This window comes from Chrysemys picta, chromosome 3 (genome assembly GCF_011386835.1).
Source record: "Chrysemys picta bellii isolate R12L10 chromosome 3, ASM1138683v2, whole genome shotgun sequence".
NCBI classification, from domain to species: Eukaryota; Metazoa; Chordata; order Testudines; family Emydidae; genus Chrysemys; species Chrysemys picta.
Window position 1 is genome coordinate 128,468,815 of NC_088793.1, and position 10,441 is coordinate 128,479,255.

Consider the following 10,441-nt stretch of genomic DNA (forward strand, 5'->3'; position numbering starts at 1 on the left):
CATTCCTTCCTATCATTTGATGTTACTTGCACCTTTTACTTTCTTTAGCTATGATTAAGGCTGCAAGTCTTTCACAGAAGTCACGGATTCCATGATTTTCCGGGGCCTCAGTGACTTCTGCAGTAGCTGGTGTTACTGACCCCAAGGCTGCCCAAGCAGCTGGGGTGACCCTGGGGCCAGCCGGATAGGCCGCTGCTCAGGAGACCCCAGGCAGCTGGTCCCATGTGCTGCTCCGGAGCAGCGGTCCGGAGGAGCAGAAGCAGCGCCCTGGGCTATGCCTTCTCCCCCAGCAGCGGGGGCCTGGGCTGCCTCCCGTCCAGAGCAGCAGTGGCAGCCGGAGGATCCCGGGTCACACACACACACCAGCGGCCGCAGGGCGGAGGTGGAGCAGCAGCAGAGGTGGGGGGACACTGAGCTGCCCCCTCCCCAGCAGCAGCGGCAGGAGGGCCCCGGGTCGCCTGCCACCTCAGCAACAGTGGGGTCCGGACTCGGAGTGTTCCCCCACGATCAGCAGAATCCCCGGAAGCACCTCCCCTTCCCCAGCACCCAAGATTTAGTTAGGGGTATTTTTAGTAAAAATCATGGACAGGTCACCAGCACATGACTTTTTGGTTATTGCCCCTGACCTGTCCATGACTTTTACTAAAAATACCAGTGACTAAATTGTAGCCTTAGCTATAACATTGTTTAACAATCACTGAGGAACTGATCCACCGCCCAATGAAGTCAATGGGAATCTTTCCATTGATTTTAATGGACTTTAGATCAGGCCATTAGGACCTAATCCTGAGCTGCTGAGCATCTACAACCTCCATTGATTTCAGTGGGTATTGCAAACCCATAGTAATTTTTAGGAACTGTCCCATAGTAGAGAAACATTACTGTCAACCTTGGATGAGGCCACTTGTCTTTGAACCCCTCCCTCACTACCCCATTCCATACATTTAAAAAAAACATACTGCAGCAGCAGCTAGGGTGACTCCTAGAAAGAGAAGGTTTGGAAAGTAATGGAAGTTCAGCTGGACTCAGGCCTTCATCATGAAAAAAGAAATCTTTTTCTTCAATCATATGGATATACCAAAATGATTACTGTACAGAATATTTAAGTATAAAAATATTGATGGCAACTGTGCTCTAGTGGCGATGCCTTTCCATATTCATATAGGGAGATAGGGAAACTTTAGAAGGAATACAGGTATCAATAATAGGATGGAGCAATAGCAAGATCATAGTTAACATTTTATTAGATTATTCTCTGAAATAGTTATTTTAATTCTATCATTGAGATAATGGGTCAGATCCTCAGCTGGTGTAAACTGGAGTTACTCCATTGTCTTAAAGGATTTACACCAGTTGAGGATCTAACCCAATATAATTAATTATTGCAGATGTGAAAAGGTGTTTACATTAAAACAAGCGCACAATTCATTTAGTGCTCATGAAAGATGTTTGTTTGACAGCCCTGGCAACCAAAGTCTTCTGTTCACCCACAATGAAGGTGCAGTGCTGACATTGGCAGTGCAAGCTTCCCCATGCTGCTCCATCAGTATCCCTCCATCCTGAACTGGAAGGACTGTCTGTAGGGATTACAAGCACAGTTTAGTATCAGAGGGGTAGCCGTGTTAGTCTGAATCTGTAAAAAGCAACAGAGGGTCCTGTGGCACCTTAGAGACTAACAGAAGTATTGGGAGCATAAGCTTTCGTGGGTAAGAACCTCACTTCTTCAGATGCAAGTGAAGAAGTGAGGTTCTTACCCACGAAAGCTTATGCTCCCAATACTTCTGTTAGTCTCTAAGGTGCCACAGGACCCTCTGTTGCTAAGCACAGTTTAGTCTCCAAGTCCATTTCTGCTGGGACTGCCATCAAGGGCACTAAATTGTGCCAATTGTGTAATGACCTCTCTTTTTATGATGTGGGCAGCAGTCACTCTGAACTGAACTGAGACTGACTCACATCTCATAGGTGACCAAAAAGTCATCAGATGGAAAAAAGAATTGGTTGCAAACAGGTGACCTACAGGTGAGAGGCTTCATATTCTTATTTATTTACAGCATATATTTTAAACATATTTATGCTTTGCTACATCAACTCCGCAATCTTTAGTGTCCAGGAAGATTATTAACAGATTTTTTCACCTTTATTTGGATACAGAGCAAAAAATATATTTAAAGTCTTTATTTCTGTAACATGTATTCACTTAACTGACTTTAGTCCATTTTAAATGTCTGATGCCTTACCGAAAAACTATGAAAATAATCTAAACAAGATGACTGTCACTTTGTCTTGAGAAATGCAAATTCTTAAAAAAAACCTGATAATTCTTTTAGCAGACCACTTAGTATCTAATAAGAAGCCGCTAAGTATTCTAGACATTATGTTCTTACATATCTAATTTAATTTTATAAATTTGATTATCTACATTAAAATTGAAATAACAAAGGACAAATATTTTTAACTAAAACCACTTGTATCAAACCTAAAAATGTGACCATTTTTATACAATTAATGTTATATTATCAAACAGGAACAATATGTGAGTTGTGATCTGCCAGGAACACATGGTTTTGTGCCTGCACATTGATGTAGGCAGTTCATCTTCAAGGACTAGCTAATGTCTAAGGATGATAAAATTACACCTAATATTTATATATGTTGAAAACAAATAATTTGAGGCCTGATTTATCTCTCAGTTACACTGGAGGAAATCAGTAGTAATTCCATTGAAATCAGTGAAGTCACACTTGGGTAAAACCAGTGTCTGGGCGATCAGAATGAGAACTATACATTTTATTATATAACTGGTAGTAACCAATGAAAAATTCATATATGTGCAGTAGAGTAGTAGGGCTTATCTCCTCTTTAGGCTGTAGCAAATAGAGTTTACAAGAGCACACATGCTTGAGCCGACATACTATTCCATCCATTAAACGATGGCAATAGAGTCAGGAGCTCCACTCACTGCTTCAGGTAAGCAGTAGAATGAGTGCTAATAGTCCTCACTGAATCCTCTTGGTTCTCCTAATCAGGGCACCATGAGGATGCAGACTGTTCCCTCTTCCCCTCTCCTGTTCTGCCTCCGATGGCCAACCTCAGCTTTGTCCTTCTGCCCAACTCCCAGCACTTCTCCCCCCTCCCTCCATATAGGGGACAGAGAGCACAGCAGCTCCTGCAGCTCCCTCCCTGGCAAGGAATAGGACAGGTAGAGCAGAACACCTGGGCTTTTCTGTGAATTCGAAGGAAGCAGCAGTGAAGAGAAAATGTTTGCCTGCTACTGGAAGAAGAGATGAATTCTGATTGTGGGGAGAAAAGATGAAGCATCAGATCCTTTGTGGTAAGCTGGTGGAGGCTAACTTGGATTTCCCTCTAATACAAACAGTAAATTGGCTGCAGATAGCCTTGGCAGAATTCAATTTTTATTTTTTTTTCTTATTTTGATGGATGTTTATTTTTAAGTATTTTTTAGAATTTTATTAATTTAAATTTTCATAATTGTGGGAAGTTATAGGGGGAGACAAACCATAATTATTTAATGACAGTAGATGTTGAGATTCAAAAAGTTAAAGTTTTATAACTGTTAAAACAATTTGTCAACATCACGTTAAAATATACAGTTATTTTAAATCAAACACATACAATTTTCTTACTTTGCATATCTGTAAATGTTGATTATTGTTGATGGAAATATTTTTGTTGGTTTGTATGTGTACAGTGAAATCAATATTTACCAATAAAAATCTAATACTTTCAAGTTGATCTATAGAGAACTTTGAAGATGAACAAAACCAAAGGGCCTCCACATGTAAATGTATAAATCTTTCCATATACATGGACATCACATCAGCACCTCTGGAAATCTGGGGCTTATTTAGGTGATCAGTCAGGTTAACTGCAGGGACTACTGGTGGGATGTCCAAAAATTTTTGAAGCACCACTGTCTACTGCTTGAGCCAAAGGACCAAGTCTGTTAGCAGGAAGACAGTAGCAGAGTCACAAATCTCATATGCAGTGTAGTTGTAGCCTTGTTGATCCCAGAATATTAGAGAGACAAGATGGGTGAAGTAATATATTTTATTTGACTAACTTCTGTTGGTAAGAGACACAAGCTTTGGAGCCACACAATGCCAGCAATGCCCCTCTGCCATATACATTGGCCAAACTGGACAGTCTCTACACAAAAGAATACATAGACACAAATCAGACGTCAAGAATTATAACATTCAAAAACCAGTCGGAGAACATTTCAACCTCCCTGGTCACTCAATTACAGACCTCAAAGTCACAATACTCCAACAACAAAAACTTCAAAAACTGACTCCACCAAGAAACTGCAGAATTGGAATTAATTTCCAAACTGGACACCATTAAATTAGTCTTGAATAAAGACTGGGAGTGGATGGGTCATTACACAAAGTAAAAACTATTTCCCCATGCCAATTTTTTTCCCCTACTATTACTCACACCTTCTTGTCAACTGTTGGAAATGGGCCATCCTGATTATCACTACAAAAGTTTTTTGTCTCCTGCTGATAATAGCCCACCTTAATTGATTACTCTCATTACAGTTGGTATGGCAACACCCATTTTTTGTGTCCTCTGTGTATATATATATCTTCCTACTATATTTTCCACTGCATGCATCCGATGAAGTGGGTTTTAGCCCATGAAAGCTTATGCTCAAATAAATTTGTTAGTCTCTAAGCTGAAGTCAGCGTATCTTAGGTCGATTTACCTGGCTGCGAGGACGGCGGTGAGTCGACCACTGCCATTCCCCTGTCGACTCCGCTTCCGCCTCTCGCCGCAGTGGAGTTCCGGAGTCGACGGCAGAGCGATCGGGGATTGATTTTATCACATCTACACTAGATGCGATAAATCGATCCCCGATAGATCGGCGGGTGTAGACATACCCTAAGGTGCCACAAGTACGCCTCGTTCTTTTTGCTCATACAGACTAAGGCGGCTACCACTCTGAAACCTGACACAGAGCTTTCTTTTTCCAGACCTGAAGGGCTCTGTGGTGATTGAAAGCTTGTCTAACCTACAGACCTTGGTCCAATGAAAGCTATTACCTCACCCACCTTGTCTCTCTAAATCTCACAGCGATCCACCCAGTAGGAGTAAGACAGAGATCCATAGCGGGTGAAAGTGCGTTACACGGAGGCTTCGTTATCTAATGTCAAGCACCCACATTTGAACTTTGGCCCATTCCCACGGGTGTGGAGGTCTTGTGGTAACACCACCTGTTTTCTAATCTGAGTTGGCCCATGGCAAAGATCAAAGTGCAGGGACCCCCTGGGGGTAGGGCTGATCCAGGGCTGGGCTCTGAGGGGGTGAGGGGGACCGCCGGGGCGCTGGCTCAGAGCGGGAGGGGCCCGGACACAGCACAGGGCTGCGAGGAGCTCCAGGTGCAGAACGTCCTGCTGTGCCAGGCCAGCTCGGCGCCAGGGGCTGGACGGGGGACACCAGCCCGGCGCCGGTCGGGTGGGGCCGATGCGGCGCGCGGCTGCCCCTCCTCCCCCTGGGCAGGGCCGGGCCGGCTCCAGGCACCAGCTTAACAAGCAGGTGCTTGGGGCGGCTAAGGAAGAGGGGCGGCACCTGCGGCAATTCGAGGGCGGCAGATCCCTCACTCCCTCTAGGAGCGAAGGACCTGCTGTTGAACTGCCGCCGCCGAGCGCGGCTTATTTTTTTTGCTTGGGGCAGCAGAAATGCTGGAGCCGGCCCTGCCCCTGGGGCCACCTGCACTTCCGGGCCACAACCAGCTGAGCACCGTCTGCAGCGGAGGAGGGGGGCCGCCAGGTGCCCGGAATAGCGGCCGCGCTCTCAGGGCATCTGGTTCTCATGGGGACGCCTGGAGGCGGGTAAACACAGCGCCGCCTCCCACCGCGACCGCCCTGCCTTGGACACAGGCTCTCTCGCGAGAGCAGGAGGCCCGCGGCCTGGCTCAGTCTCAGCCGCGGAGCACGGCGCGGTGGCAGGCAGCGGGGCGGGTGGAGCTGCTCGGCCTGGGGGTGAGCGGGGGGCCGGGGCAGGCGGGCGGGGAGACCGGGGGGAGCCTCCGTCCCACCTTGGGGCTCAAGCGGTTTCCTCGGGAGGCAGGTGCCCTGTAACCCGGGGGAGGGGCCGCGCCTGGGAGCGCCGCTGTCACCAGCCCGGCTAAGGCAGCGAGCGGGGCTGGGCCTGGCGCCTGTCAGAGGCAGCGACCGGAGCCTGGTGTCCGGGCGGGAGACTGACCCACCCGCGATCGCCGCTGCTCCGTGATCGGGCGGGGCCCCTGGGCTCCGCGGCCATCCCAGCCCTGGGTAGAGGCTGCGCCGCGGGGTCGCTGACGCTGGCGAGAGCTGAACCCTGTCGGCATCGGGCAGGTTCCCGGGAAGCCTGGGGGGCGACGGGCGCAGCGGAGAACGCGCTCGGCGCGTATGAGGTGTGGGAGAAAAGTGCCCTGCCGGGGTGCCTGGGTCTGGGGAGAAACGTGGCCCTGTTCAGCGTGTGCCGAGAGCTACAGAACGAGGGCAGTCGTTTGTTTTGTTCATCTCTTCCGTCATCCCCAGGAGTGCCTGTGGGCTAAACAGAAAGCAGGTTCTCCCGCTCTGAAAGCTTTTGTTTTCGGAGGAAAAGCTGGTATGTCCTTGGCATCGTCACGTTTCATTGCTTCAGGTATCACTCACCAGGTCTAGCTTTTATATCCCCGTGACCCTGGCTTCCTCTGGCCTTTCCTAGTTTTCCTAGGCTGCTGCCTACTTCTTCAGAGTAGATCCCATTCCTCCTAGTCCAGTGTATGTTCCCCGGGGGAGGTGGTCTTTGGCTTCCTCCCCTCTGCAAGCTTTTCTTTCATCCTCCCATTAGCGACCCCCTCAGCGCAGCCTCAGTTGTTCCCATGGTCTCTTAATACTCTCATTTACTTCTCCATCTCTTCTTGTTTCATCTTCTCATGGATGTCCCACTACTTCCTCAAATTAAATGGATAAGGTACTGAACGCATGAATTTTCTGCCTAAAACATTCTGTCCTTTATCAGTTTTCACAAATCCACTGTCTGCCTCATCACTCAAGTGCCATCTTTTGCTCTTTTCTCTCATGTACTTTTGCAAAATTGTGGCCTTAGATTGTAAAAGTCTTTAGGGCAGAACATTCTGCAAGTTATAGGGCTAATAAATCATAGAATCATAGGACTGGAAGAGACCTCAAGAAGTCATCTGTGCCAGTCCCCTACACTCATGGCAGGACTATGTATTATTTCTAGACCATCCCTGACAGGTGTTTGTCTAACCTGCTCTTTAAAATCTCCAATGATGGAGATTCCACAACCTCTCTGGGCAATTTATTCCAGTACTTAACCACACTGAGAGGAAGTTTTTCCTAATGTCCAATATAAACTGCCATTGCTGCCGTTTAAGCCCCTTGCTTAAAGAGGCTAAGGAGAACAATTTTTCTCCCTCCTCTTTGTAACAACCTTTTATGTATTTGAAAACTGTTGTCATGACCCCTCTTGTTCTCTCTTCTCTAGAGTAAATGATTTTTTCAATTTTCCCTCATAGGTCATGTTTTCTAGACCTTTAATCATTGTTGTTGCTCTTCTCTGGACTTTCTTCAATTTGTTCACATTTTTCCTAAATGTGGCCCCCAGAACTGACCACAATACTCCAATTGAGGCCAAATCAGTGTGACGTAGAGCAGAAGAATTACTGCTTGTGTCTTGCTACAACACTCCTGCTAATACACCCCAGAATATTTGGGGTTTTTTGCAACAGTGTTACACTGTTGACTCATATTTAGTTTGTGATCCACTATGACCCCCAGATCCTTTTCTGCAGTACTGTACTCCTTTCTAGGCAGTCATTTCCCATTTTGTGTGTGTGCAACTGATTGTTCCTTCCTAAGTGTAGTACTTTGTATTTGTCCTTATTGAAGTTCATCCTATTTACTTCAGACCATTTCTCCAGATCATTTTGAATTTTATTCCTATCCTCCAAAGCACTTACAATCCCTCCCAGCTTGGTGTCATCCACAAACTTTAAAAGTGTACCCTCTCTGCCATCATCTAAATCATCAGTGAAGATATTGAACAGAATCAAACCCAGAACTGATCTCTGCGGACCCCACTCAATATGCCCTCCAGATTGACTGTTTAATTATAAATGTTTAATTTTAGAAAGCTAGGTGAAATTTGTACAAAAACTTTGATTGAAATCTCTTGAAGACAGGGACTCTCCTGTATGAGTGGAAAGCACCTAATCCATTTTGGGTACTACTATAATGCAAATAACTGCTTACATTAATATTCAATTATAACTGTTGTAGTTTTTTATGAAGGCGATAAAGTCTAAATCAAGAGTGGTGACAAACATTTTGGGCTGAAATATGACACTTGGTAGATTTAGAATAGTTAATTTTAAATGCAAAAAAAAATTGATATGGTCAACTTTATATTCTGAAACCAGGCATGGTACTTTGAACTGAAATGTTGCCTCTTTGTACGTGGCCTTTTCACATTCAATATGACAATTTGTTATGAGAAACATACCCTTGAATTTCACTTATGTACACCAACTTAGCTGTTACATTAGCAGTTTTTACACTTATTTGAATAGCTCCATGATTTCTTTAACTAACTATTTATATGTTTTGATAGAGCCACTAACTTGTTTACTTATATATGTAATCAATCATAATTCTCAATATGCAGGGGTCCCTGTATATATTTCTATATGCAAATCCAGATCTGTACCTCAGTATGCTACTAAAACTAGATGGAAAAACCAAATGACACATGCCCCAAACTATTCTAATACAAACTAAGTTAAGCTTCTTCAAACACAAAGGCCTTAATTGAATACTTTTTCCAAACCATAAAATCACTACTGTAGCTTATCCTTTTTTGACAAAAGGTCTAATTCCACCCACCTACATGTTAAGTTTATTAATTTGAAATAAGATATTCACCCAATACTATAAGTTCACATCAGCAAGCTAATGTGTTTGCTGAGCACTTGATACTTAAAACTGTTTATGCTTTATCTAGTTAAGCAAATCAAGTATATTAAACCTCACATTTACATTTTTGATAATAGTTATTGGTCCCATATAAGATATCAAAGAATACACTTCACTTAAGTTAATTTTATAAAGATTTGGGTACTTTAAAGAAAGGAATTTAAGAGATCTTTTCCAAGAGTGGACCACATTGAAACCTGAATTACTTCTATATTAACAGGGTATTTACAACACATGATGTTGGAAGAGTTCCTTTAAGGTCAAACATAAGAGTTATGGCAGCACATTGGAAGAAAATGTTGGTGATCCTTCTAGCAGCTCAAACATTACTTATGAGTGATAGCTTTGAGGAAGAGGATGTACCCGATGAATGGATTCTTCTTCATGTAGTCCAAGGTCAGATTGGAGCTGGAAACTATAGCTACTTGAGACTAAATCATGAAGGGAAGATAGTACTTCAGATGCAGAGTTTAAAAGGTGATGCAGATTTGTATGTATCTGATATGACCCTTCACCCCAGTTTTGATGAATATGAGTTACAGTCTGTAACTTGTGGCCAAGATGTTGTTTATGTACCAGCCCACTTCCACCGCCCAGTGGGAATAGGAATCTATGGTCATCCCTCTCACTTGGAGAGTGAGTTTGAAATGAAAGTATATTATGATAGAACAATTGTAGATTATCCATTTGGTGAGGCTTCCTACAACCCAGAAGAGATGGAGGCAAGCCAGAAGCGCACTCATTCACCAGAAGATCAATCTCAGGATGAGGAATCTATTTTTTGGACTATACTCATTGGAATTTTGAAACTAATACTTGAAATTCTTTTTTAAAATAATCAACTGGACATACACTGGACTAGAGTGCACTTATAGCCTGTGACATTGAACATGAATGGCTTGCTGTGAGCATTGGTACTCTTTTTTGTAAAGTTACCTGAAGAGGTATTCGGGTTACTTTTTCTATGCTGAAGAGGGGAAAAGCAAAGCCATATTTAATTTTGTATTGAAGCCCCCTTCCCACCTTCCAGAAGTAAAATGAGCAGAAAGCACAGTATTTGTATAGTTTTCTTTATAAATCAGGGTTAAAGTGAATGTACAATAAAGGGAATCTTATTAAAATGTATCAGTTTGAACAGGTGCATAAGAAAATGGACCTTGATAATTCACTGTATTTTCTATTAAAGTGACACTTAATTTCATACAAAGAAAAAGTTGTAAAATCTGAAAGGTGCAGTTTTAACAACCCCGTCCAATTTAAAATAAAGAACTAATTTTCTAATCTCTTTGCACTGTGAACAGCTCTTTAGCAAGTGGCACTTTAAAATGCTGGCAACTATTGGAACTTGAAAGTAGTGTAACAAAGACCAGGAAATATCAAGGTCAAGATTTAAGGTGAACAGTGATTTTAGGTGCCTAGTTAGATCCAATTTAAAGGAGCCTGACTTTTCAAAG

The 10,441-nt window shown here is 43.8% G+C and overlaps 1 protein-coding gene across 6 annotated transcripts; it reads left to right on the forward strand.

Moving 5' to 3' along the window:
- The first annotated feature begins 5,725 nt into the window (after window positions 1-5,725).
- C3H6orf120 (chromosome 3 C6orf120 homolog) lies at window positions 5,726-10,268 on the forward strand. Of its 6 annotated transcripts, XM_005303953.5 has the most exons (3): window positions 5,908-6,005; window positions 6,546-6,651; window positions 9,208-10,268. In XM_005303953.5, the coding sequence occupies exon 3, from the start codon at window positions 9,263-9,265 to the stop codon at window positions 9,818-9,820; it is 558 nt and encodes a 185-aa protein (XP_005304010.1). In that variant the 5' UTR covers window positions 5,908-6,005; window positions 6,546-6,651; window positions 9,208-9,262; the 3' UTR covers window positions 9,821-10,268. The 6 variants fall into 6 exon arrangements, with proteins under 6 accessions (XP_065445027.1, XP_005304012.1, XP_005304010.1 ...); XM_065588955.1 differs by lacking the exons at window positions 5,908-6,005; window positions 6,546-6,651 and adding an exon at window positions 5,726-5,855; XM_005303955.4 differs by lacking the exon at window positions 6,546-6,651 and having other exon boundaries at window positions 5,860-6,005.
- The last annotated feature ends 173 nt before the right edge of the window (window positions 10,269-10,441 follow it).

What these genes read in the sequence shown, in the direction of transcription:
- C3H6orf120 (XM_042848298.2), top strand. Translation starts at nt 6,926, where the DNA reads ATGGATGTCCCACTACTTCCTCAAATTAAATGGATAAG. An exon ending in CCTCAAATTAAATGGATAAG is followed by an intron (nt 6,964 to 9,207) that starts GTACTGAACGCA and finishes CTATATTAACAG; the next exon opens with GGTATTTACAACACATGATG.